Source organism: Gekko japonicus, unplaced genomic scaffold, assembly GCF_001447785.1.
Source record: "Gekko japonicus isolate JY-2015 unplaced genomic scaffold, Gekko_japonicus_V1.1 scaffold1175, whole genome shotgun sequence".
Lineage (NCBI taxonomy): Eukaryota > Metazoa > Chordata > Lepidosauria > Squamata > Gekkonidae > Gekko > Gekko japonicus.
In genome coordinates this window covers 207351-235238 of record NW_015163123.1, presented here as the reverse complement: position 1 = coordinate 235238, position 27888 = coordinate 207351, and the positions used below count along the sequence as shown (strand labels likewise).

The 27888-nt window shown below is 50.3% G+C and overlaps 1 protein-coding gene across 1 annotated transcript; it reads right to left on the bottom strand.

The window, feature by feature from the left end:
* Window positions 1-27718, bottom strand: SHPK (sedoheptulokinase). Its single transcript, XM_015406884.1, has 7 exons — window positions 27515-27718; window positions 23730-23871; window positions 16732-16903; window positions 11663-11815; window positions 6291-6466; window positions 3100-3300; window positions 1-848 (listed from the first exon to the last, which is right to left on the bottom strand). Exons 1-7 carry the CDS (start codon window positions 27716-27718, stop codon window positions 454-456), a joined length of 1443 nt encoding a protein of 480 aa, XP_015262370.1. The 3' UTR covers window positions 1-453.
* Between the last annotated feature and the right edge of the window lie 170 nt (window positions 27719-27888).

Below are 27888 nucleotides of genomic sequence, written 5' to 3'. Positions count from 1 at the left end.
TTTTTATTACGAGCACGAAAACGAGGACTGGCAAATGATTCGTGGGAGTGGAACGCTTCCCCTGGCCACCACGGCCAATTTGCTCCTTGACCTGTCCAAGGGGGGGTTCCCCCCTATTACTTTGGGGGAAGGACAGAGTTCAGGGGTCCAGCACCTACCAGGCCCATTGGTTCCATTCAGGCCACAGGCTGAAGGCCCAAATGCCAACCGTGGACAGCTGGTGCTTGCGCACTGTCCTCCGCCGCCAGGGGTTGTCTGTGGCACTACCTGGCAGCCCATCTGCACACAGCCCTCATTAACTGCATGGGAGGGGGGCTCTGAACCCTGGCCACGCCTTCTTGCAAACAGTGAGGGTCCCCCTTGTTCTTCCCCCTTGGGCTCCCTGGGCATCTGCGTGTGGCACACCCACGTCCCAGCCAGAGGGCGGGGCTTCTGCCACCCCGGGTTCCGACCTCACTTCCGGCGCAGCATCACCAAGGCGGCCCCTACTGCCGCGTCCATGTCTTTCCCGTAAACCACTGGGAAGGGGTACGTCCTCTCCACTTCCTGCCTCAACACTTCGTTCCTGGAGAGGGCGCTGCCACTGGCCAGGATCCGCTTCGCCCCTGCCTCCCCCAGGCGCTGGGAAGACATCATGGAGTGCAGGTTCTGGACTACGCCGTGGCACAGGGCTCGGGTCACGTGACCCAGAGAGAGGTCGGAGGCCGCGATGTGCGTCACGGAGCCCCGCTGCTCGGGCCTGTGCCTCTCGCCAAAGACGGTCGGGCACACGGAGAGGGCCGTGTCGGCTCGGGCCAGGGCGGCCTGGATCATCCGCGGGTAGAGGAGGGAACGGGGGACTTCGAGTCCTGCCAAGAAACACATCGAGAAAAGAAATCGATAAAGGGCAGGGAAGGATCTTGTGGCTGGAGAGACACTGCGTCAAATGAACAAATGGGGCTGGCAAATCCTTCGCGGGGCTGAGCACCACCACTTCCTCCAGAGGGGAACACAATGACCTACAGTGGGTGCCATGATGCCCACCAATACCTTTCCTCGTGCCCGCTAAGAGTCTTTAGAAAAAGGGTGGAGCTCTTCCCTAGCAACCCTTCTGATTGGCCACTGGAGATCTGATTGGCGGAACAGGTTTTTAAAAGCGCTGCTTTGGCAGCAGCTACCACAACAGCCCAAGGATCTTCACTGTGTGGCTGAAGTTAAGCCGCAAGATCCGTTTTGTGGCTGGCTCCATTCCCTGCAGCAGCCATTTTGTGGCTGTGCCCACCGCACTGTGTCAGAATTCCAGAGGTGCCCGCAGGCTAAAAAAGGTTGGACGCCCCCGCCCTACAGGGACCAGGCCTAGGACAGGAAGGAAGGCTCAGTTAAAAGGACCAATTTGTCCATAATAACATCCCGTAGAGACACAGGAGTTAGAAAGTAGGCCCCCGTCTTTGAGAGGAGGAAGATCACACTTAGGAAATGGGGCCTGAAAGAGGCCGGAGAGCTGGTTGGCCGGAAGACTGGAGCCTTTGTCCAATCACGTTTGGGTTTGAAATCCAAAATGGCTAACCAGTCCCTCACAAGGCATGGCCCAGCGTTGTGCCGATCTTGTTCGCCTCACCTGCATCCTCCCCTCCCTCCAAGGAGGCGTACAAGGCAGCTGGCCCAACTCTCTTCTCACTAGAGCCACCAAGCAGGCTTCGTAGCCAAACTGGGATTTGAACCCAGGCCTTTCAGGTTCCAGTCCAGCACTCCTCGTAGTACAACCTGCTGGCTACCAAGGTACTTTGGGTGGGTGAAGAGAAAGAGACTGGGGGCCAGGAATGGGTGGAGGTCAGGCCTCTTCTTTCCCTCCATCCAGGAGGCAGCGCAGATACAGTAATTGTGGGCGGAGGAGGGAGGGGGCAAGGAACTAAATAGACGATTTAATAGCATCCAACCCATTAAGTGCTTGAAATGGTAATAAAGCTGGAAAAGTAATTGAAAATCCTCATTAACGCTGTGTTCCAAGGGTCGGCTAAAAGCCGAGGGAGAGGGGCTGTTCTGCGGTTTACGGGAGATTTAGATGTTTACCTTCAGAAAAGCCTTTTTGTTGGGATTCAGACCACAAAAAGAAAAGGAAGGGGGGGGAAGAACCCCAACCAATTAGCCCTGACGACCCCTTCTCTCCTGCAAAGCACTCTGGGGAGGAGATGCTTCGGAGAGGAGAAAGGGATCGGTGCAGAGCTCGCGAAATGTATGGACCCTTTCCAGTTCCGCGTCCGCCAGTCCAGATCCCGGCAAATGCATCGGTTCTAGTGGGGAGTGGTTCAGGGGGAAATGGACGGAAGGGTTAAAGTCTGCCTTGCCCGGATTCTCTGGTGAGTAGCCCCTCCTACCCAGAGTGCTTTGCAACACAGAAGGGGCTCTCAGGTCTTCCTCATATGGAGCTGAAGGTCACAGCCATCTGCCCCTCGGCTGCTGACCCACCCCCCCCCCCCCCCGCCGTGCTTTTGCAAATCCCCCAGCTGCACAAGACAGGGTCTCCAATCTCCACACGTCAGAATCCCAGGCGAACAAAGGAAATAGGCTGGCGGTCGATTCAAGGCAGAGAAATGAAAGGAGGCACATGGGAACGGGGAGGGCACACGGCTGACGAGGGAGGCTGTCCCCAATAAGCAGGCGCTGAGCCCAGACAGAAGGGGCCTGACCCGCACCCTCCTGCCGTGAGTGAGCACACCCAAAGCTGCCTTCTGCTGAATCTGAGACCCCTGGTCCATCGAGGCCAGTGCTGTCTGCTCCTACCGGCAGCTGCTCTCCAAGGTCTCAAGAAGTCTTTCATATCTACTGCCCAGTCCTGGGGTTTGAGCAGATACCCCCCACTTGAGCCCACTTGGGGGAGGGCGGAATATAAGCTGAAATAAATAAATAAATAAAATACTCTTCCACAGAGCCACAGCCCCTCAGCCTTGCTTGGTGACTGGCTACTGGTGAAGACAAGAGTGCTGGACCCTGGTCTGATCCGGCCAGGGAATTCTTTTGGGACTGGTCAAAAGTTGCTCGTGGCACTGCTTGCGCAAACACCCACCGTCTCCCGCCCGCTCCCGTTATCAGCCTTTGGGGTCCCTCCTCCAAATACTTTACCCAGCTCGGCTATCCATTCGACCAGCATGTCCACAAATGTCGCCAGGACGTTCCCGCCGTTCAGTGAGGCTGCCACGGCCAGGTAGCGGCTGTCAAAATACGGAAAGTAGGTCACGGGCGAACGAGGGTCTGGGGACTCTCCCGGATGGAAGCCGAAGGGGGCCAGGACGGTCAGCTGAGCAGAGGTGCCAATGTTGAGGACTAGGAGGAAGGAAAGGGGGGGCAGGAGAGAGATGACATAAGAACACCAACAAAGCCTTGCTGTTAGACCACCTTTTCACTATTGCTGGGGTTTCTTTATCGATGCAACCAGAACTTTTACTGTCATCACTATGGTTTAATTGTTGACTACCTCGGTCCACCTAAACTTTAATTGAGTTTTTACTAGCAGCTGTTAGAGCTTCAGTAGCTATACGATGGAGGGACAGATTGCCCCCGTTGATCCCACTGTGGTTTGATAAAATATGGAGATTCCGTGTTATGGAAAAGATCTCTTATCAGAATCATCAGAAGGACAATATGGCTCCTCACTCAGGTTTCCCTGCCGTTCGGCTCCCAATGTTAAATTATACGGTGTCGATAAAGTTCCAAGTCATATTTATCCTATTGATTTGTTACAATTGTGATTTGGTTGCTGTGTTTTTGACTCATCTTTATGGTTCTAAATGTTCCTTTGTAGTAGTAGGAGGAGGAAAAGGAGGAGAAAGAGGAAGAAGAGGCAGAAGAAGAGGAGGAGAAGGAGATTAGATTTAAACCCCGCCCTTCACTCAGAGTCTCAGAGCGGCTTTTCAATCTTCTTTGGTGCAGTGGTTAAGTGCGCGGACTCTAATCTGGGAGAACTGGGTTTGATTCCCCACTCCTCCACTTAAACCTGGCTGGATGACCTTGGGCAAGCCATCGCTCTGATAAGAGCTGTTCTTGAAAAAGAGTAGTTTCTGTCAGAGCTCTCTCAGCCCCACCTACCTCACAGGGTGTCTGCTGTGGGGAGGGAAAGGGAAAGAAGTTTGTAAGCCGCTCTGAGACACCTTTAGGTAGTGAAGGGCGGGGTATAAATCCAATCTCTTCTTCTTCTTCTTCAGTGGATAGCCAGTTTGGTGTAGTGGTTAAGTGCGCGGACTCTAATCTGGGAGAACCAGGTTTGATTCCCCACTCCTCCACTTGCACCTGCTGGATAACCTTGGGCAAGCCATAGTTCTGGCACAGTTGTTCTTGAAAAAGAGCAGTTTCCACTTGCACCTGGCTGGATGACCTTGGGCAAGCCATCGCTCTGATAAGAGCTGTTCTTGAAAAAGAGTAGTTTCTGTCAGAGCTCTCTCAGCCCCACCTGCCTCACAGGGTGTCTGTTGTGGGGAGGGGAAGGGAAAAGAGTTTGTAAGCCGCTCTGAGATGCCTTTGGGTAGTGAAGGGCGGGGTATAAATCCAATCTCTTCTTCTTCCCCTCCCCACAACAGACACCCTGTGAGGTAGGTGGAGCTGAGAGAGCTCTGGCAGAAACTGCTCTTGAAAAAACTGCTCTGAGGGTGACTGGCTTGTGACTGACCCGAGGTCACCCAGCAGCTGCCTGTGAAGGAGTGGCGAATCAAACCCGGTTCTCCCAGATTAGAGTCCATGCTCCTATCCACCACACCAAACTGGCTAGTTATATCTACTACCTAGTTATATTTACTGCCTAGTTATATCTACTACCTATTTGTTCATTTTCTGTATAAGATTGAATATAATTATTGTTGTCTTTGTTTCAAATAAAATATTTTTTAAAAAGAGCCTTGCTGGACTGGACCCAAAGGATCAGAGATTAGTCCCTAAGCGGCGTCTGCCTAGCACCCTGAATAGTCTGCAAACTCTTTCTGCCAAACAGAATCCTCTGAGTCGGAGGAAGCACATTTTGGACCCCCACTGTAGAACAAATGAACTTCTTTGACAACTGGATCCACAGATTTGATTCAAAGGAGTATCAGAAGGGCCCTGTTGGATCGGATTAGATCAGGGGGTCCATCAAATCCACAAACCTATCCTGCACAATGGCCAACTAAATGCAGGGAAAGGCTCCCCCTGCTGTTCCTTCCCAGAAAATCAGGGGTATCCAGTATTTGTAGGCATACTATCTCTGAATACAGTAGCTGACAGCAACTGATGGGCCACTCCTCCTTGAATTTGTCCAGCCCCCTTTTAAGACCATCTAGGTTGGTGGCCGTCATGGCATCCTGTGGCATGGAGTTCCACAAGTGAACTGTCAACATTAGGATCCAACAGGGGGAGCTGAGGCCACAAGGAGATCCAAGATGGGCTGCACTGTCGTCTTCATCTCTCTTTTGTTTTATCAGCATTCTCAGGAGGGGAAAATGGCTAGAAGAGTGAGAGAGGGATGAACACGAATGAGAAAAAGAATGTAAGATTACAGACTGGGGTGAGAGATGGGTCTTTGGGTCAATTGATTTGATTATTGTATGGCAGTGGTTGTAGTATAGCCAGGAGATCCGAAGATTGTCAGGCAGCCTGAAACTCTAGCTCTTTTTGTGGCGAGCCGGGTTCATTTTTTGGGCTGAGGGAGCCGCGACTGACCCTAGGTCACCCAGCTGGACCCACCCAGGAGTGGGGAATCGAACCAGGATCTCACCCAGCTGGATCCACCCAGGAGTGGGGAATCGAACCAGGATCTCCAGATTCCACCGCTCTTAACCACTACACCAAACTGGCTCCTGGTTCTCCAGTTCACGCAGTGGATGGAACTCCATTTCACAATGTCAGAACTAGGAAGGCACAGTTGTAGCTCAGTTAACACATGCAGGAGAATGAGAGCATTTCGCTGTGTCTCCTCAACTGTGATTCAGTATCCTGCGAATCTTCTGTTTTTTAAGAAAACTGGTGCTAGTCCTTATGAATCTAGGCTTGACAGTATGTGGAGTAATACTTGACAAAAGTGTTTCAGGGGTGAAGTTTCAGTGTTCCAAATGCCACCTGCCCCCCCCCCCCAATAACTAGCAGGACCACAATAAATTATGGTAATTAAGACTGTGCAAGCGTGCATAAAACACAGCAAATACAAAAGTCTGGCTCACGCATAATCAGTTTCACAGGCTGAAGCAGGCAAAAGGAATATGCAACCAACTCCCAAATTAATGTTACCGTTCTCCCATGGATGGGACCATTTTCGGTTCTCGGTGTCACCAGAAAGAAGGCGTTACCCGTACCTGCATCGGTGCTTTCGGGCATACAGGAGTACACCGAACACTGGCAGTCCCCCAGAGCAGCCCCGACTTTGGTGCCCTTTGGAATTGCATGCCACGCATCGGAAGTCTCCCCTGCAAGGTCTCCGGGGTCAACCACCTTGGGAAGCAGATGGACGGGGAAGTGGGATTCTCCAAGGCTGAAACCAGAGGAAGAAAGCACAGCAGAGGAGTTTGGGGTGGAGCGAAAGCCATCAGCAATGCGCACTGCCTCCAGGGGAATCTTGGGTTATCAAAGCCGTGTGGATGACACTGCATCAAACTGCTCAGTATTCGGTGCCTCCTGGAGCACACTCAGTCCGCATCAGGCTTCTTTCCTGGCTTTTTAAAAACTTCGTCTTTGGGTTAATTTAAATGTGGTTGGCCCAATTCTGCTCCTTTGGGGGTTGGCCCAAGCTGCCCACTCTACTGTTAACAGCAACGTGATACTGCAAAGCATTTCATGACGGGGCACTCGTTCCAACAATGCATATCCATCAGCAGGGGTCATTTCCTGCAGGGGCGCACAGGAGCGGAGCTCCGGCAGTAAAGAGCCCAGGGGGCGGGCACATGCAACAAGCCCCGCCCCCTGCTCCCAGCAGCCCTCAGGCAGAGCAAGAAGCAGCCAGGTAAGTTACAGAGCCCCCCCCCCGGTCCAAAACAGTCCAGTGGCACCTTTAAGACCAAGTTTTATTCAGGTACAAGCTCTCCCTCCTCTGCAAGGACAGATCTGCACGTCCCCCCCCCCAATAGCTAGCAATCCAAAACAGTCCAGTGGAGCCTGAGCGGTGGGTGTTGCCTTCTGACACACTTCCAGTGATGTCAGGGGGCGTGGCATATGCAAATAAGTTATGCTAATGAGTTATGCTAATGAGCTCCTGCACCTCTTTTTCTACGAAATGACCCCTGCCCATCAGGGCTCAAACCTGTAGTGCAGAGTTATTGAAATCATTTGTTACGAGGGCCGGACTTGACATAAAGGTCACTTTGTCGGGCTGGGCCACGTGTGCCATAAAACGTAATGCCAGCTACCGGAGATATAAACGGTATAAAGGAGAGCAGCTGGTAAGCTCCGAGTTGGTGTATTTTCACGGCAAAGGCCCCATGGGCTGAGAGCGGGAGGTGCAGAGTAAAACCCACATGGGCAGACTGCAGAAGCAGGGGTGTGGCGCAGAGCAGATGCTCCCGTGATGCTGGACTGCTGCAGACGAGGTTGTTCCGCCATGCCGAAGCCACAATCGGAGGGGCTTTGCACACTCCCCCGAGCAGTCTCCTGTTCCCCCTCCCCTTGCACTAGTTGCTCGCGGGCCGCATTAAGAGCCCTGGACGGGCCGGTTCCAGCCCCTGGCCCTTATGTTTGACACTCCTGCTGTAGTGAGTCTTGAACTCACAATCTAGCATCGGGTGAGGATTTGGCTCGTGGCATACCCTGCTGTACAACTCCCCACCCTGGTCTGGCCACACAAGGTAATTGCTGGGAAATCATCCCCGTCAGCCTCTTGATATGGCTAGGCCAGAGCGGGTCAAAGAACGCTCTCTGGCTCTTGCAAAGGATTCTGGGTAAGGCTCGCTTCCTGGACCCTGTGAGCAAGAGGCTCCACTCCCACACTCACGGCTGCCATGGTTTCCTCCTTTCCCTTGCGGGCCTTGGCCATCCTGAATCAGCGAGAGCCGTGTGGGGCCACAGGACACGTCTGAGCCTGAGTTTGCCGTTTCTGCTGATGTGGCTACATCAAGCTAGTCACCATTCATAGCGCACTCAGATGGGGGAAATGTCCTCACAAAAGACACACATCTCCCTCCCCTCACCCCTCAGCCCAGAGCACTTGAAAGCTGGGGATGAGGGCCAGTGGCAACGGAGACGAACCCCAAGGCCGAAGTTGGGGGTCCCAAGACCAACCGGCCTCCATTCAGACGACAGTTCGCCACAGAAAATTTGGCAGAAATTCGTGAGGCCATGTAGATAGCCCTGGCTTCAATCCCCAACATCTCCAGCTAGATCATTTTAGAGAACGGGTCTTTGCCCTGCCATCTTGGTGAGCCGCTGTCTACTGTGACAGGCTGTAGTGAGCTAGCTGGACCAGTGCCCTGGCTGGGTCAGAAAGCTTCAAATATCCCCCTTTCCCCCAATGTGTTCTGTTAGGGAGAGGCTGTAGCTTAATGCCTGAGTACTTGTTTGGCATGCAGAGAGTCCCCAGGCCTTGCTGGTTCAAAGGATCCCGGGCAGTAGGAGATGTGAAAGCCCCCTTTGCCACCCAAAGAGCCACTGCCAGTCCAAGAGGATAGCTCTGCCATGAACAGACTAAAGGGCTGACTCAGGAGAAGGAAATTCCGGCCAATTCTGCATCTCGCATTCGCTCCACATTTTCTCAACTGGGAGGAAAAGGTGCCGCTCAAAACCACATTCAAATACTCCCGAGGCCATGCTGTACTGACTGCAAAGTCACCCCTGAACGGCCATAAATCTATGCAGAAGTTACCATAAAACCCAATGATCAAAGGAAGCGAAAGCATCATGCAGTGTAGAGGGTACCATAAAACCCGATGATCAAAGGAAGTGAAAGCAGCATGCAGAGGGAAATTTCTGCTCCAACCTGGTTTTTGCATAACAACAGAGGGAAAAGCCATTCTTTCAGGCACCTTTGCACTGTTCAGAACACACCAGATCAAGCAGCACAGGCAGTTGCTGTGTGGACACGGTGTGTTATCCCTTCTGGGTTCCAGGGGTTAGTTGCTCCAGATGCAAACCACAAACAGTTAGGACCCCCCCCCCCCCAAACACACACACTGTGACAACAGTTTGCTTTGCCACACTGGGTTAGTGATGAGAACACCAAGAATCAAGCACAAGTTTTGCGCAAACCTTGAGATGGGCTAGAAAGCAACAGTCTCTTCCCTGCAGGATTAGAAGAAGAATAAGAGATTGGATTTATACCCCGCCATTCACTCGGAGTCTCAGAACAGCTTACAATCTCCTTTCCCTTCTCCTTCCCAGAACAGACACCTTGTGAGGTAGGTGGGGCTGAGAGAGTTCTTTCGAAAACTGCTCTTGAGAGAACAGCTCTGAGAGAACTTGTGACTGACCCAAGGTCGCCCAGCTGGCTGCATGGGGAGGAGTGGGGAATCAAACTCAGTTCTCCCAGATAATAGTCCACACTCTTAACCACTACACCAAACTGGGAAGGGAGTCCTCTCCTTGTGAAGTCCTGGCCCAGGGGAGGCCTCAGACTCTTGATGCTCTAAGGAGGAAGCCGGGGCGGTTTCAGAACGGTATTTGTCATGAGTAATGCTGCAGGGCCTACTTGATTATTGCTTAGATATATTCCATTTACAGTACCATTTGATTGACTAAAACAGTTGCTCCCAATTAACTGGGAAACCCGCTTTTAAGGAAAAAGAAATCTGGAATTATTTTGATAGATAAAACCTCCAGAAGGCAAGTGCCAACTTGCAAGAGTCATCCCCACTCTCTCTCCTACACACTTTCGTCTTTAAAACCGTTATTTGACTCATATGCAAACGGATGCAGATTTGCTAGAGGAAAACTCCTACAACAGGATTCCCGGGGGTGGATTGGCCGCTCTGGCCACTGGGACTTCTCCAGGTGGGCTCATGGCCTCCCCCTAACCTGTACAGGGCCAGCCCAGTGGTGAGAAGGGCCTGTGTGGGGAGGCAGCGCCTGGCCTTCCTGAAGGCTGTGTGGCACCGCTGAGCCCCATGCAGGGGTTGGGAGAGGCAGCTGGCTCGGCGGACAGGGTCCTCAGGGAGGGGACGGTGCAGGCAGGCTGCCTCTCTCAGTCTCGAGGGAGTAGGGGGCCAGGAAGGGGAGCCGTTTTCCCATCCCAGTCCTCCTCCTCTGCAGAATGTGATGCTTTTAGTCCGGTGACAGCCCCAGCCAGAAACACTGCAAAAGGACTCGTACTGTAAGCTCCCCGGGGCAGGGCCCCCTCTTCAGCTTCTGCTGCGTCGCAAAAAAACAGAACAGCTCTGACAGTTCTCAGTTCAGAAGACATTACCAGCGTTCCCTCTAAGCTGTGCACGTGAGCTCATTAACTCGGGAAGCCCCGGTCAGCAGTGACCTGGGGCCACGCAGGGTCTTGCACTGCCCATTGCCCATTTTGAGACGACGGCAGTTCTGTTCTGCTCCGGACGTGAACTGCTTCGCTCAGGAGGGGGGTGGAGTTAGAGGGGACATTGACTCTGATCCCAGCGAAGGACTGTTACAAAAGAGGCTAAGGAGGAAAGTCCACTATACGCCCTCTCCTCCCTATCTTGATTTCATTCCAGTAAATGTCAATGTGGGAATGAGCGACCCTGATGCTGAAGATGACATATCGAGCAACAAACAATACAATGTACAAAAAGAGACTTCAATAAAGTGAAAAGAAGCATATAATTTATATATATAGTGTTTCAGACTCCTTTCAGATACATGAGACTCTGTGTAACAGTGATTATACATTGTTATTAAGCATCATTGTTTAGAAGCTATATTGTTATAAAGCATTGCTGTATTTTATACTTTTACAATTTTGTAGTTCTATAGTTCTTTGTTCCTGAGGAAGGACCAGGAGTCTGAAACACTATAAACTACCTAGGAGAAGTGTTGGATATCTTCTCTGGACTTGACTGTTTCCCTTCATGGATTGTGTGGATTTTTCATTCCCATATGTAATATTTGTTACTGATATTGCTAATTATATGCTTCTTTTCACTTTATTGAAGTCTCTTTTTGTACATTTATACTTGCGGGTATTTCAGCTCACAGTTGTTTTGTTTTGCTGTTCCCGAAGATGACATCTCGGCACACACATCAGGAGACAGAAGATGCTTCTTGGTTCTTGCTGTGCTTTCGCAGGGAGGATCCTTTGCTTTGCCGGCGTGTTGAAACCGACAAACACTGGCAGCTGTCCCAGAATCCTCTGCATTATGCTAGGGGAAGCCACCCTGGACAAGGCTACTCTACCCAACCATCTCTACTTGGGACACGAGGGACGTTTTCCTCTGCTCCAGAACGGCTCATGCAGTCGCCCTTCTGCCACTCCTCTCTCTGCACCACCCGTGTAATGTCTGGAACTATGGCTGGGCTTCCATAACCTAACACTAAACCACCCGCCCCACGCAAACCCTGCAGTGGTTTTTTATTTGGCAAGTCCCAAAATGAAATGGAGCACGAGTTTCCCGGTTTCATTCTGATTCACCATCCAAGGGCTTAAGTGGATGTCGTGGAGAATCTCTTGTGAGCAGGATCTCCTACAATCTTTTTTTTTTTAAGCTCAAAGCGCTGAGGTGCTCTCTGACCCTGTCCAGGGACCAGCCTGACATCCTGCCTCCCATCTAGTGACGGGTTTACTTACATGTCTGTATTCCAGGTTTTTGAGGTGGTGCTGAAATACCCCCAGCTGGCAGCGTTCTGGACAGACATCTGGGGCTGCGCCAGGCCACACAGCATGGTGACCACATAGTCCTGGATGGTTCCGGCAGCATCGTAACGTTTCAAGAAATCTGGGCTAGCCGAAGAACAACAGAGGAGATGGGTTAGGACAAGGAGAGCGACACGGAGGTTCTTTGGGGCAGCTCTTTTCCCACAGGGAGAAACCACCGGGAAGCAGCCTGCTTGGTTGTAAATGTTTTCTTTTCCTAACAGGCATGCAACCATTCATCACTGATATCATAATTTACAGCTCTCCCCTAAGAGGGAGTGGCTGAAAAAGGCAAAATTAGGCGTCTGGCAGACACACTGGGCATCTCAGCATATGGGGGAGGGCAGGACTCTCCAGGTAGGCAGAAAAATATAACTTTGGAAATTAACAAAAAGGAACACAGTCTCACTCCACCAAAGTAGCTGACCATGTCCCGGGGGTGGGGGGTGGGGGAGACAAACAGGTTTTCTAAACTTTTAAAGTGTTTTGTAATGGTTTTCAGTATAGGTTGACAAACAGTAGCGACACTGTAACTGGATATTACAACACTTTGTCAGAACCCTGGTTAAATCAGTTCTCAACACCACTCCGTTAGAAGGAAGTTTTGTTTATTGAGATGCTGAAGAATACCATACTGGACTGAAGGTGAAAGCACAGAGATTGCAAATATATTTGTGCTCAAGCAAAGGGACTAAAGATCAGGACCCAATCACCCCACGGCATTTAACGGGTCAACTACCTCCCCCACTAAGCACATACCCCTCTACAGAAATAAAGCAAAACAACAAGTCTCTGCCGACACATCAAAGCATTTAGGAAAAACAAAAGCATTTGGTTTTCACACCACTCTTCCCCTCCTCCTTCCTCTATGGCAGGCGAACCATAAAATGCATACTGAGCCTGACACATATCATGAATTGCAGATCTTCAGCAATTCAGTCATGTAATAACTGGCTAACGTACAATGTCTTAGCAATACCACGGAGTTACGGCACTTTACACAATGTCCACGAAGACCAAAAGACCACTTATTACTACAGCTGCCACCCTCCAGGTGGCACCTGGAGATCTCCCACTATTATCATTGATCTCCAGACGGCCAAGACCAGCCCCCCTGGAGGAAATGGCTGCTTTGGAGGGTGGACTCTATGCTGTTATATCCTGCTGAGGCCCCTCCTTCTTCTCCAAACCCCGCCCTCCCCAGGCTCTCCCCCCAAAATCTCCAGGTATTTCCCAACCCTGAGCTGGCAACCCTGCTTCTACCCATACGGGGATCTGGATCAGGTGTGGCCAAACTTGCTCAGCTTCAGAGCCTCACAGAATACGCGTCAGATGTTTGAGAGCCACAAGACATGAACAGATATCACATGTTTTTATTGGGAAATATGCAAATTTACTTTTTCTTAACATTGAATGAGACTGCCAAAAATAAAAGGAGTAAAAACAGATATTGATAATGATACTTATCTGTCCAATTATATTTGTTTGCTAATGATATTTATTTGTCGAAGAGAGAGAGAGAAAGAGAGAGAGAGGTGGAAAGTAAGAATGAAAGAGGTGGAAAGAGAAATAAAGAAAGCAAATAGACGGGAGGGAGGGAGGGAGGAAAAGGATGCCTCCCCTCTGCTTCCCCAGCTGCCCTGCCGAGAGCCGCACAATATGCGTGAAAGAGCCACATGTGGTTTCCGAGCTGCAGTTTGGCCACCCCGATCTAGATATTTCAGGGCACACGGCCAATCTCTCCTTTGACTCCACCAATGATAAAAATGAAATCAATTTTTCTAAACAGCTATGTACATAAGAACATAAGACCATAAGAGATGCCAATGTTGGATCAGGCCAAAGGCCCATCCAGTCCAACACTCTGTGTCACACAGTGGCCAGAAATACCAGTGCCATCAGGAGGTCCACCAGTGGGGCCAGGACATTAGAAACCCTCCCACTGTTGGCCCCCCCCCCAAGCACCAAGAAGACAGAGCATCACTTGCCCCAGAGCCCCTATCTATACCTTGTGGCTAATAGCCACTGATGGACCTCTGCTCCATATGCTTATCTAATTCCCTTTTGAAGCCGTCCATGCTTGTAGCCGCCACCACTTCCTGTGGCAGTGAATTCCATGTGTTAATCACTCTTTGGGTGAATAAGTACTTCCTTTTATCCGTTCTAACCCGACCGCTCAGCAATTTCATGGAGTGCCCACGGGTTCTTGTATTGTGAGAAAGGGAGAAAAGTACCTCTTTCTTTACCTGCTCTTTCCCATGCATAATCTTATAAACCTCGATCATGTCACCCCTCAGTCGTCTTTTCTCCAAGCTAAAGAGCCCTAAGCGCTTTAACCTTTCCTCATAGGGAAAGTGTTCCAACCCTTTTATCATTCGAGTTGCTCTTTTCTGCACTTTTTCCAAAGCTATAATATCCTTTTTAAGGTGTGGTGACCAGAATTGCACACAGTATTCCAGATGAGGTCGCACCATTGATTTATATAGGGGCATTATGATATTGGCTGATCTGTTTACAATACCCTTCCTAATAATCCCCAGCATAGCATTGGCCTTCTTTATTGCAGTCACACACTGTCTTGTACATTTTGTGTGGCTGTCATTTGTGTGATTACTTTGTTCGCTGCTTCCCATACTTTGTTACCAAGTATTAGGGCAGGCAGAAATTTTCTTGGAGAGACCCAGGTTCGAATCCCCACTCTGCGACAGGAGCTTGCTGGGTGACCTCGGGGCAGTCACACACTCTCTCAGCACGACCCACCCCGGGAGTTATTGTAAAGATAAAATGGAAGAGAGGAGAATGATGCCAGCTGCTCTGGATCCCCTTTGGGAAGAAAGGTGGGGGATCAGGGAAGTAAATAGACAATTTGCATTTCTCCAGCTAAAAGCAAAAATTAATTCCTTGTGAACCTTTGGGATAAAGTGGCTTTCGATATACCCCAAGATAATTGCACTTGGGAGAATCAGGTATTTTGTGTTATTTTTTGCAGTGCAGCTAAGAGACCAGTCCTAAGAGATAAGTCCCATTTTATCCAACGGGGCTTATAACCGGGAAAATGTTCTTGGCTAAAATGGGATTTGCTTTTGAGTAGACCTGGTTTAGGTTGCTCTGTACCCATCCTGTCCTAGCAGCTTTACACATCACCACCAACGATGGAAATAAGAACCATTTCTCCTACATTTTCTCCATCGTGTTCTGAGATACTGTGGATTAAAGGCCATTAAAGGCATCTTGTATACAGCTTCCCTCCCAGGTACGGAGGAAGTTTCTAAAGGTGGCGTAGGCCATAAACTGAGTCTTTGTGCTGGTTGATAGAATGCAGGAGAAGAAGACTTGGGGTGGAGAGTCGCAAACTGTCCCGTTGCCTTTGTGCCACAATTCCTTGAGATCCTCCAGCTTGTCCCTGAGTATACGGAAATCTCTCGACTAGCCTCTGCCACCTGAAGATGCCCTGCTTCCCTGGGAAAAGACTCCCTCGCAGCTTCCTTGCTGCTCCATATGGTCTGCAGTCTCACACAGGGCGATGGCTCGGCACTGCCTTCAAACCCTTCTCCAGTCCACCTCTTACAGAAATCTCGTGTTTAAGTCCACCCTGGCCAAAACAAGGCCTCCCTTCTCTGGCTTGCAATAAAGTTCACTTCTCTTGGCTTCCACAGTGGGCCTTTCACAAGAATGACCCTCATTTTTCAAATAGGTAGCCATGCTGCTCTGAAGCAGCAGAAGAGCTGGTTTTTATCCCCCGCCCTTCACTACCCGAAGGAGTCTCAGAGCGGCTTACAATCCCCTTCTCTGCCTCTCCCTGCAACAGACGCCCTGTGAGGTAGGTGGGGCTGCGAGAGCTCTGAGAGAACTGGGACTGGCCCAAGGTCATCCAGCTGGCTGCATGTGAAGGAGTGGGGGATCAGACCCGGTGCTCCAGATGAGAGTCCGCCGCTGTAGCCACTACACCAAAACACTTCACGAAAGCTTATACCTTGAATAAAACTTTGTTGGTCTTAAAGGGGCCACCGGAGTCAAACTTTGTTCCTCGTCTTTCAAGGAAGCCACAGTTAACTCTGCTTGAGTGTGCAGCCTGATTTTGAAGAGTGTTTTATGATCTCTGCCCCGGCTCTCGTTTGGAAAGTGCTGTGCACTCACAGCCAATGTTCCCTCTAAGCTGTGGAGTCTTGTGAGCAAAAATTCTACTTTGCGAGCTACTGGCATTAAAGTTGTGAGCGAACGATTTGGCTACTGCATAAATTAGTTTGCCCTGGAGCCATCCCTTCCTGAGCTAAGACAAAAAACTGTGAGCCGGAGGCTAAAAAACTGTTAGCTGGCTCACACTAACTCAGCTTAGAGGGAACACTGCTCACAGCCCACTTACGGCCACCCTGTAGGGCTGTCAAGGGAGGAGACGTTCAGGGGCGGTTCGCCATTGCCTGCCTCCGCCACCCAAATGGTGGTCTCCAGAGGTCATTTCGGGGGGGAACGCGGGGGAACGCAGTTCCCCCGGGTGAGGTGCAGGGGGAGGGGCACATGATGAAGCCCCGCCCCCTGCTTCTGGCTGCCCTGCTTCCGGCCCTCATTCAGCCAGGAGGAGGCAGGAGAAGAGGGAGGGTAAGTTGCTTCCTCCCCGCCTCTCCCCACCCCTGCCTGCCTGGGGCCAGGGAGGGCCTTTGCGGGGCTTCCTCGCACTCCCACTGGCCTTGCAGGTCCACCACCGGGCCCCTGATGTCAGGGGATGTGGCATATGCTAATGAGTTATGCTAATGAGTTCCCCTAGCTCTTTTTCTATGAAATGACCCCTGGTGGTCTCTCATCCAAACACTAACCGGGGCCGACCCTGCTTAGCTTCCGAGATCAGGCTAGACTGGGCCAATCCAGGTCACGGCTTAAGCCTACCTAAACTTCTTAAGGTGAAGTAAACTCCCGGCCTTTGGTTGCAAAGAAGCATCAAAGAATCAGAGACAAACCCCCCCCCCCCCAACAATACACAGAAGGTGCCCTTCGAAGGCAGTGCCTACCTGTTCCGCAAGTACCAGTAGATCGTGGCACAACCGAACCCTGTGGCCACATTGAGGTGCGATCGCGGTGGCGGGAGCGAGGACAGGAAGCTGCTGGTGCAGCGGCCATCTTGCCACGTGATCAGGTGACTGACTGCCTCTGGCTCAAACCTTTGCCCCGTCCATTTGCAACCTGCAACGGCCAAGGGGGCAGGGAGAACAGGGTGGAGAAGTAACACACCAATACATCTATCCCAGCAGCTCCAGAGAGCACTAAGCTGCCTGTGCAGACACAAGAGCCTTTGTTTCTTCAAGGAAGGTTGCAGCTTTCCAGCCCCTGGGATGAGCAGAGGCACACCTGACACGCCCACACAGACAACATCGCCCCCCCAAAAAACCCTTCCTTCCTGCTGATTTCCCAGCACTGCGACAAGCCTCTGGAGCCTGCCAGTTCTGTCCTGGGGCGGTGCCTGGAGGCTGTGGTCAAAGGGTGATGCTGGCTGGCTACCTGGGATGGAGTAAATCCTCCATTAATGGGTTCAGTGAAGAGCTCAGGTGCTGCACTGCACCCAGCCCTCCTGCTTGGAAAATGACAGAAAACGGCTTAGGAACCTGTTCCCCCCCTGCCCCAGTTGCATTCAGCACAGGAACGGGTCCAGCGCCCCACCCTCAACCTTGACATTGCTGATCCACCCTATGGTCCTCTTGAGACAGGACTACTGTACTACATTCAACATGGGGCATACCCTGAAGACTATCCCAGAAAGTTCAACTCTACAGAATGTAGCATCCAGGCTTTTCACTAGAACAAATCAGTCTGCCCGTACGGTAATTTAAAGGCACTGCATTGGCTTCCAGTTTGTTTCTGGGTTCAATTCAAGGTGCTGGCACTGATCTGAAGGGCCATCTGTCCCCATAGAGTCCTGTGCAAGTCCCCTGCTTCCCACCCCCATCAGATGGGGAAATGGGCCACAGCTCCACCTGGGGCTTTTCTGGAGGCTGCCCCAAATTTATGAAAGTTTTATGAAACAGTCTGTAATTTTCATGTGCCACAAACACTCCTCCTTCCTGTTTGTAAGAAAACTCTGCAAAGCTGAACTTTTAAAGAGCTTTAAAACTTTTAAAGAGAACTTGAGAGGGCACTGTACTCCAGAGGTCATTTCGGGGGGGAATCGCGGGGGATCGCAGTTCCCCCGGGTGAGGGCCGGGGGGGCGGGGCCCATGACGAAGCCCCACCCCCCGCTTCCGGCCGCCCCGCTTCCGGCCCTCATTCAGCCAGGAGGAGGCAGGAGAAGAGGGAGGGTAAGTTGCTTCCTCCCTGCCTCTCCCCACCCCTGCCTGCCTGGGGCCAGGAAGGGCCTTCGCGGGGCTTCCTTGCACTCCCGCCGGCCTTGCAGGTCCACCGCAGGGCCCCTCATGGGGCTCGGCAGTGGAGCTGCAAGGCCGGCAGCGGCCGGGACTGTTGGGGGCGGGGTGTGTGGCCTTATGACACACTTCCGGTGATGTCAGGGGGTGTGGCCTTATGACACACTTCCGGTGATGTCAGGGGGTGTGGCATATGCTAATGAGTTATGCAAATGAGTTTCCCTAGCTCTTTTTCTACGAAACGACCCCTGCTGTACTCCATGATTCACAAAGTTATTTGGGAGAGTTATTAAGGACTATTGTACTACTGAGTATACCTTGATGAAACAAAGATGCTACTATGTTAATTTCTGCATCATTTTAACATGTTGTATTAATACTTAATAAAAAGTAGAGACATCATCCTGCCAACAAAAGTCCGTATGGTCAAAGAGATGGTGTTCCCAGTAACAATGCATGGCTGTGAGAGTTGGACCATAAGGAAGGCTGAGCGCCGAAGAATAGATGTTTTCGAATTATGATGCTGGAGAAGACTCTTGAGAGTCCCCTGGACTGCAAGGAGATCAAATCAGTCAATCCTAAAAGAAATCAACCCTGACTGTTCCCTGGAAGGCCAGAGACTGAAGCTGAAGCTCAAATACTTTGGCCACCAAATGAGAAGGGAGCCCTCACTGGAGAAGAAGACCCTGATGCTGGGAAAGACTGAAGGTAAAAGAAGAAGGGGACAACAAAGGATGAGATGGTTAGACAGTGTTATCGATGCAATGAACATGACATTGAGCAAACTCTGGAGGACGACGGGAGACTGGAGTGCCTGGCGTGATGTGGTCCATGGGGTTGTGAAGAGTCGGACTCGACTGTGCGACTGAACAACAATTAATACTTACGCTTTGCTTCAGTTCGTTTTTGAGACTTCTGGTTGCTTCTACAAACTCTAATTCTTACTGCATTGTTCTTCGAATGTCCCATTCCATCAATTAGATTACTTGATTAGATAGATTCATAGAGGTTAAGTCCATCAAGGGCTACTTGCCATGGTGACTGATGAGAGCCTCCACATTCAAAGGCAATCAACCTCTGAATCCCAGAGCCAGGAGGCAACATCAGGAGAAAGCCTCGGCCTCTCTGCCCTGTTGTTGGCCGTCCAGAGGAACTGGTTAGCCACTGTGTGAGACAGGAAGCTGGACTAGATGGACTAGTCTGATCCAGCAGGGCTGGACTAGTCTGATCCAGTAGGGCTCATCTTACATTCTTGTGTTCCTAATTGTATTGACTCGATCTGCATAATCCACCTCGAGTCCAAGTGAGAAAGGCGGACAATAAATAATGCAAATAAATATACAAATGATTTAAATTTGGCATTGCAGGCTAGTCAGAAGGTCAGCTGGCTGATTCACGCTCCTTATTTATTACTGCTTTGCCTGATTTTATGATACGATGTTTACTGATGGATGTTTTTATTTTTGATCTGCTGTGCAGCTGATTTTTCTTGTTGTTGTTCAGTCGCACAGTCGAGTCCGACTCTTCACGACCCCATGGACAAGATCACACCAGGTCCTCCTGTCTTCCGCCGTCCTCCGAAGCCTGCTCAATTTCATGTTCGTTGCATCCATGACACTGTCCAACCATCTCATCCTTTGCCGTCCCCGTCTTCTTTGACCTTCAATCTTTCCCAGCATCAGGGTCTTCTCCAGTGAGTGCTCCCTTCTCATTTGGTGGCCAAAGTATTTGAGCTTCAGTTTCATTATCTGGCCTTCCAGGGAACAGTCCGGGTTGATTTCTTTTAGGATTGACTGATTTGATCTTCTTGCAGTCCAGGGGACTCTCAAGAGTCTTCTCCAGCATCATCGTTCAAAAGAATCTATTCTTCAGCGCTCAGCCTTCCTTATAGTCCAACTCTCCCAACGATTCATGGCTACTGGGAATACCATTGCTTTGACCATGCGGATTTTTGTTGGCAGGATGATATCTCTACTTTTTATCGTGCTGTTTAGGTTCGCCATCGCTTTCCTCCCAAGGAGCAGGCGTCTTTTAATTTCATGGCTGCAGTCACCGTCTGCGGTGATCTGGGATCCCAGGGACGTGAAGTCTGTCACTACTTCCACGACTTCTATTTGCCAAGGAGTGATGGGGCCAGATGCCATAATCTTAGTTTTTTTGATGTTGAGCTTCAAGCCCACTTTTGCGCTCCTCTTTTACCCTGAACAAGAGGCTGATTTTTCTACTGACACCTGTTTTGGAGCCCCGCTGGAAGAAGGGTGGGTAAAAATTTCTGCCTGGGAAAAGTGTACAAAGTGGAAATGTGATGCCAGCTCTCTGTTACTGTGGAAGCACAGTCCTGCCCGCTCCACACGCATACTAAGCGCCAGCTCGTCCACCCTTCCCAGAATCGTCCTCAGGCCAGACAGGTTCCTAGGGAGTCAAGCCAGGGTGGGGAAAAGACTCCCAGAAGACAGAACCAGTCACAGGAAGAAGAAGAAGAGATTGGATTTATACTCCGCCCTTCACTGCCCAGAGGAGTCTCAAAGCGGCTTTCCCTTCCCCTACCCAAAACAGACACCCTGTGAGGTAGGCGGGGCTGAGAGAGCTCAGACAGAAACTGCTCTTTTTCAAGGACACCTCTGACAGAACTATGGCTTGCCCAGGGTCATCCAGCAGGTGCAAGTGGAGAAGTGGGGAATCAAACCCGGTTCTCCCAGGTTAGAGTCCGCGCACTTAACCACTACACCACACTGGCTTTCAAGGGGAAGGGGAAGGAAGGAAAGGGAGCGCAGAGGAGAAGTGATCCGGCTGGTAAAAACTGCACCCAAGGGCAGCCTCTCCACGGGAAGGCGCCGAGCCCTCCGAGAAAGGCCCATTTCATAAAATGCAAATAAAGGAGACAAACAGGGGGTGGGGAAGTTAAGTTTCTGCCTCATTTCCTCCTGCCTCCCTTTAAGAGCCTCTCAGCCATATTTTTCATCCCATTTATCTCCCTAGTGTTCAAATGGGCTCTTTGAAGCAACATTAATAGCAAGCCCTTGAAAGGAAGAGAGGCCATCACAACAAAAAGGGTATTGCTAACAGCAAAGAGCGTACAGTTCCGCTTAATCCACTCAGAAGAACAGACAGCTATGGGGCGGCGGGGGGGGGACACACACACCCAGAGGCCAAGCACATAACAAGAGCAGGAGACTCTGGAAATGTAAAAAATTAAGCACCACCATTTAAGAATTTACTTGCATGACTTTTTTAGGTTTTGTTTTGGTCTAACAAGAGAGCTGGAAATGATGTAACAGGCAGACGGATCGAATAATCATACACTGTTTCAGCGTTCAAGCGATCACATTGCAGAGTACTAGGAGTCTCTCTTTTTTAAAAAGTTTTATTTATAAGCTTTTGTATTGTTAACAAGAAACAAGAAACATATACAAAAATAAATATACCTTTAGAGTCTATTATTTCGCTCTTTCTCCATCCATTCATACAGTCCTGACCACCTCTTTTCAAAAACCCTTTCATCTTTCCCGTATAATATTACATTCAACTTATCGACTTCTGCTACATTCATTAATTTATATATTAACTCTTCTCTTTGTGGTGATTTATCTGACTTCCAATATTTAGCCCAAAGGATTCTAGCTGCAGCCAAAATATAAATCATCACATACTTCTCATTATAACCATATTCCTTTGGGATCATGTTCAACAAGTAGATTTCGGGCTTAAGTGGCAATTCTACATTTACAACTTCTCTTATAATTTTCTGAATTTTTCCCCAATAATTTTGTATTTTTACACATCGCCACCACATGTGAAAAAAATGAACCTACATTTGTCTTACATTTCCAGCAGTTGCTTGAACAATTTGGGAAACATTTTGCAATCCTTGTTTCAGCGTTCAAACGATCACATTGCAGAGTACTAGGAGTCTCAGAAGGATCCTCCCAGACAAGCCTGTAGCCACGGCGGGGCATTTGGGGGCCCCTGCCCCCTTAATTAAAAGCCCCGCCCCACAAATAGCCGTGCCAGAAACCTTATTTTTGACCATGACCTAGGTAGTACTGGGCTAGTAGAAAGGGGGATTGTTGGAGATGTATTGGAGGTGCCCTTCTAAGCTTTCTTGCCCCATGGAAGGGAATTAAAAAAGCACTTAAATGCCTCCTGAAGGCGATTAAATGCTCTCTGTTTTCCTCCTAGGACCTGACGTGCTGGCTGCCCCGTCCCTTGAAAGGAAGAGCTAGAAACAGTCTCGGAGCCTTCCCCTTTAAAGACAGGCATTCAGATTTAACTAACAGTAATTTAAATGTCCCCTTAAAAAGGTAAATGCCCCCTGACTGGAAAAAAAAAATTCTGGCTAAGGGCCTGGCTCTCACACAGGAAACAACCGATCCATTCAGGAAACTGATTTTCTAAGTGGCAACGGCAGCTCCTTCCGGCCTTGCTCTCTTCGTGTAGCTCAATGCCTGGAGCTACCCTACAACGGAACCAGACCACTGGGCCTGTCGAGCTCAGCACTGCCTGCTCTAATGAGAAGTGGCTCTTCAGGATTTCAGACACAGAAGAGTTCCTTTCAACACCTGATCTTTTTACTGGGGACTGACCCTGGAACCCCAGAACTCCACTAACTCCACTATCACCACCAACTCTCGGCTTTGATGGCTGGCTTGTGCAAAGAACATCAAGAAACTGGAAAACTTACAAGTACGCTGCCTGTATAATCAGCGAAACATTGACAGCACATTATTACTATTTTAAAAAGGTAAAGGTTCCCTTGCTCGAAAGCCAGTTAAATCCGACTCCAGGGTTGCGGTGCCCATCTCCGTTTCCAAGCCAAAGAGCCAGCACTGTCCGAAGACGTTTCCGTGGTCATGTGGCCGGCATGACTAAACACCAAGGCGCACGGAATGCTGTTACCTTCCCACCGAAGTGTTACCTATTTATCTACTTGCAATTTCTTGCTTTCCAACTGCTAGGTTGGCAGGACCTGGAACTAGAGACGGGAGCTCACTCTGTCATCCAGCCCGGTGCAAGTGGAGGAGTGGGGGATCAAACCCGGTTCTCCCAGATTAGAGTCTGCGCACTCAACCACCACACCAAACTGGCTTTTAAGAGCTTGGAGAAACCTGTAAGGAAAGATGGAGGGGGGGGGGAGGTACGGTAAGATCGTCCCCTCCATGGTTCCTCCAAATCATCCCACCCTTTGGAATTCCTCATGCGGCCCGATTTTCCTATTATAATAATAATTATTATTATTTAGTTGTTGTCATCATCTAAGGCTTTCATGGTCGGAGTTCATTAGTTGTTGTAGATTTTCCGGGCTGTCTGGACGTGGTCTTGGCCTTGTAGAACCCGACGTTTCGCCAGTAGCTGTGACTGGCATCCTCAGAGGTATAAACACAGAAAGATGGAGTACTCTCTGTGTCCTTGATACAGTTTTACCTCTAAGGATGCCACTCACAGCTACTGGCGAAACGTCAGGTCCTACAAGGCCAAGACCATGGCCACACAGCCCGGAAAATCTACAACAAGTAATAATTATTATTACTACTACTACTACTACTATTATAACTATTATTACTATTTGCATTTTTAAACTCCTTGCCACTCACTCACAAAGGAAAAGGTGGGAGGGATCCAAAATACAACCGAGCTTCTCGACCAGGAAAGCTCACCTTGGCCAGCTTTCCAAAACACTATCCCGTGCATCTGCCCAGAGACTCCAATGCGGCAAACCCCTTGCAGACGTTCTCGAGGGAGGGCCAGGAGGCATTCGTTCAGGGCAGCGATGATTTTCCGAACGTCTTGTTCATCCCCCTGTAAGAGCAAAAATTATGAAGAAATGCATGTGCCCATGCCAGGGCTTGAGCCAGCGTATCTTGAGGTGGGGCGGCTGCCTGGGCCCAGAGCAGAGGTCCATCAGTGGCTATGAGCCACAAGGTATAGATGGAAAACTCTGTCTGGGGCAGCGATGCTCTGTATTCTGGGTGCTTGGGGGGCCACAGTGGGAGGGCTTCTGTAGTTTTTCCTCCACTGGTGGACCTCCTGATGGCACCTGGGTTTTGGCCACTGTGTGACACAGTGTTGGACTGGATGGGCCATTGGCCTGATCCAACATGGCTTCTCTTATGTTCTTATGTCTGAGGCAGTGATGCTCTGTATTCTTGGTGCTTGGGAGGCAAGAGTGGGAGGGCTCCTGGAGTTCTGGCCCCGCTGGTGGACCTTCTGATGGCACCTGGGTTTTGGCCACTGGCCTGATCCAACATGGTTTCTCTTATGTTCTTCTGGTAGGGCCTACTGCCATAGATCCCCCTCCCCACCTGTCCATCTCCCTCCCCACCTGTCCATGCGCTTTTCTCTGCCCATTCGCTTGCACGTACTCCACCTCCCATGCTCCCAGCTTCCCAGCACTGATGAGGAAGGGCATGCATATTTTGCACACAGACTGCTCTTCTTAATGGTCAAAGCAGCTGCACACAACAGGCAGGGCTAGCGGGGGCATGGACATGGGGCAGGCTACTGTGGTTGCAGATAGTGGAAGGGCTTGTGAGGACGAGAAGGGGCCGTTCTCACAATGGAAGGAAGTAAGCAGTGAGGTCCCAAAAGGATCAGTACTGGGGCTGGTGCTATTTAATTTGTTCATAAATGATCTAGAACTAGGGGTGAGTAGTGTAGTGGCCAAGTTTGCAGATGACACCAAATCAGGGGTCATTTCCTGCAGGAGCGCACAGGAGCGGAGCTCCGGCAGTAAAGAGCCCAGGGGGCGGGCACATGGAACAAGCCCCACCCCCTGCTCCGAGCAGCCCTCAGTCAGAGCAAGAAGCAGCCAGGTAAGTTGCAGAGCTCCCCCCAGCCCCTCGGTCCAAAACAGTCCAGTGGCACCTTTAAGACCACGTTTTATTCAGGTAAAAGCTCTCCCCCCTCTGTGAGGACAGATCTGCACGTTCCCCCCCACAATAGCTAGCAATCCAAAAGAGGCCAGTGGAGCCTGAGCGGTGAGTGTTGCCTTCTGACACACTTCCGGTGATGTCAGGGGGTGCGGCATATGCAAATAAGTTATGCTAATGAGTTATGCTAATGACCCTCCTGCACCTCTTTTTCTACGAAATGACCCCTGCACCAAATTATTTAGGATGGTGAAAACCAAGGCTGACTGTGAAGCGCTCCAAGAGGACCTCCACAGGCTGGGTGAGTGGGCAAATGAAGTTTAGTGTTGGTAAGTGTAAGGCGATGCACACTGGGATAAAAGATGCCCAAGTATAGGCTAAAGGGGTCTGAACTTCCAGAGACTGAGAGGGAAAAAGATCTTGGGGTCTCAGTGGATAGCTCAATGGAACTGTCAATCCAAGTGTCCTCAGGGGTGAAAAGGGCAAACTTTACACTAGGGATTAGTAGGAGAGACTGGGAATAAAATGGCCGATACTGTAATGCCCCTGTACAGATCTATGGTGCGGCCTCATTTGGAATACGGTGTGCAGTTCCCTGTATCTCCAAAAGGACACTGCAGAGCTGGGAAAAGTACAGAGGAGGGCAACCAAGATGATTAGGCGGCTGGAGCGCCTTCCCTAGGAGGAGAGGCTGAAGAGTCTGGGATTCCTCAGTTTAGAAAAGAGACGGGGGGGGGAACGACACATGATAGTGGTTTATAAAATTATGCACGGGGTGGAGAGAGTTGACAAAAAGAAATTTTCCTCTCTCTCCCAAATGAAGCGGATAGGTAGCAGGTGCAGGACGGACAAAAGGAAATGCATCATTCCCCAGAGAGTGATTAAAATGTGGAATTTGCTGCCGGAGGATGGCCACAGGAATAAAACAGCTTTAAAGGGGGATTAGATAGATTCATGGAGGATCAGTCGATCGGTGGCTACTAGCCATGGTGGCTGAGGGGCACCTCCACATTCAGAGGCACTAATCCTCTGAGCCCCAGAGCCAGGAGGCAGCATCAGGGGAAGGCCTCGGCCTCCCTGCCCTGTTGTTGGCCCTCCGGAAGAACTGGTTAGCCACTTTGTGAGACAGGATGCTGGACGAGATGAACTACTGGTTGGATCCAGAAGGGCTCTTCTAGTGTTCTTGTTTTCTTGTGGCAGGCCTGGGGTGGGCAGAAGGGGGCCCCTAGAACCAGCACTGACACATTAAGACACTAGGTATGGCACACCCTGTCATTTTGCACCTGGGAGAAGTACATTTAACCTGGCAATAACAGACTATAATTGCAGAGAGGAAACCCTGTTGATTTGTTGCAGCAAAACAAACTGGAGTCTTGCAACACCTGAGCGATGAACAAAATATTATTCCAGTGTAAATATTCATAGACTGGAGCATCTGAAGATACAGGCTCCAGTCCGCGAAAGCGTATGCCGGAATAAAATGTGCCTTTAATGCGTCTTTAAGGTGTTTGCTTAAGGAGCTTTGTTTTTCTAGCATACTTATAAGCAAATCAGAGAACATTTTTGCCTTTGCGGTCACTGAAGACAAACTGTGGCAGAACAAACAAGACAGTGCCTTCGTCAGTGGAATGATTAGGAAGAATGCTTGTGCTGCACATTTACATGCGCAGCCCCCTCATGGGCCAAATAATGGCCTGTGAGGCCACTTCAGACCAGAAGCAGGGCACAGGGGGCAGGCAAGACTCCCTCCTCCCTCTGTGCCATGGTCCCAATCGGAATGAGGCCCCGGTGGCACTTCCGAATTGAGTTCCCACGGGGCACTCGCGGCTACCATGTGGTGGCAAGTTCCCATGGCAATCTCGTGGTAGATTTACCATGTAATTTGGCCTTCAGGGGTGAGAAAGGTGCAGCCCTGGGCAGAAATCCTTAGTCCATGTGCAGCCTGAACCTTACTCAGAAGTAAGCCTACCGAATAGAGTTGGCCTTACTCCCACATATATGTGCACAGAATTGAAATCTAGGTGATATAAGTGCATTGCTGTTTTCTTCCAGGACAGGTTGGGCAGTGAGTGTTAAATAAGCCCGGCTCAGGCGTGCAGAACAAAGGGTTACAACACAGAGGTGGCGGGATTCAAATGACACCCCTTCAGGCTGCAGGTGGTGGATTCTAGTTTTGAACGTTGCTTTGCATTAGAAGCTCCCTGCAAGCAGAAATCTAACAGGGCAGGGAAGAAGGATTCCCCTTTGTCTTTGGTTGCTGGGCTAGTTCTCTGTTTGCGAGGAGCTTTTCATAGAAGAGAGCCTCTCAAAAGGCGACCTGACACTCACAACCCAGCGCAGGGCAGCCCACTCTGTGTTCTCTCATTCCTCTGCATACATTCAGTATGAATCACGAACCTACCTATACGTATGGACTGGTAACTTCCACTTCAACGTATCTGAAGAAGTGTACATGTGCACAAAAGTTTACACCCTGAATAAAACTTTGCTGGTCTTAAAAGGTGCCCCCGGACGCAAACTTTGTTCTAAGAAATAGGGTCCACCACCACCAGTCTTGGCCTCAGCCAGCTCACCTGCAGCCCAGCAGCCTGGCTCTCCACCTGTGCCTGCGTCTCTTTAGTGCAATTCTCGATCACCGCTGGCCCTTGGTCCGTCTCTTCCACCAAAGCCACTTTCACAGATGTGGTGCCCATATCTATTCCCAGCACACACGCATGCCCAGGACCATGAGGCACAGCAGGATTTGAACCCGCATCCGTCTGAGAAGGCTTCTGCATGGTCCACGGCCAGAGTAACTAGAGGGTGGCAGGCAAACAGTGTTGGTTCTCTCAAACACACCGGCTGAAGAAAAGTTTGGTCACCACATTTGTCTGGTCAAGTTTATCACATTGCATGGCTTTGATGACTGTCCCAAGAATGGAGGCTTCTTGCCAGTGCCAAAGCTTCT

Bases quoted from the DNA above. Each gene is read 5' to 3' on its own strand.
- SHPK (XM_015406884.1), bottom strand. From the start codon at position 27,718: ATGCAGAAGCCTTCTCAGACGGATGCGGGTTCAAATCCTGCTGTGCCT. The intron at 16,904-23,729 runs GTGAGCTTTCCT...TGGCCGTTGCAG, and splicing joins GTTTTGGAAAGCTGGCCAAG to GTTGCAAATGGACGGGGCAA. The intron at 3,301-6,290 runs GTACGGGTAACG...CCTTCCTCCTAG, and splicing joins GCCCGAAAGCACCGATGCAG to TCCTCAACATTGGCACCTCT.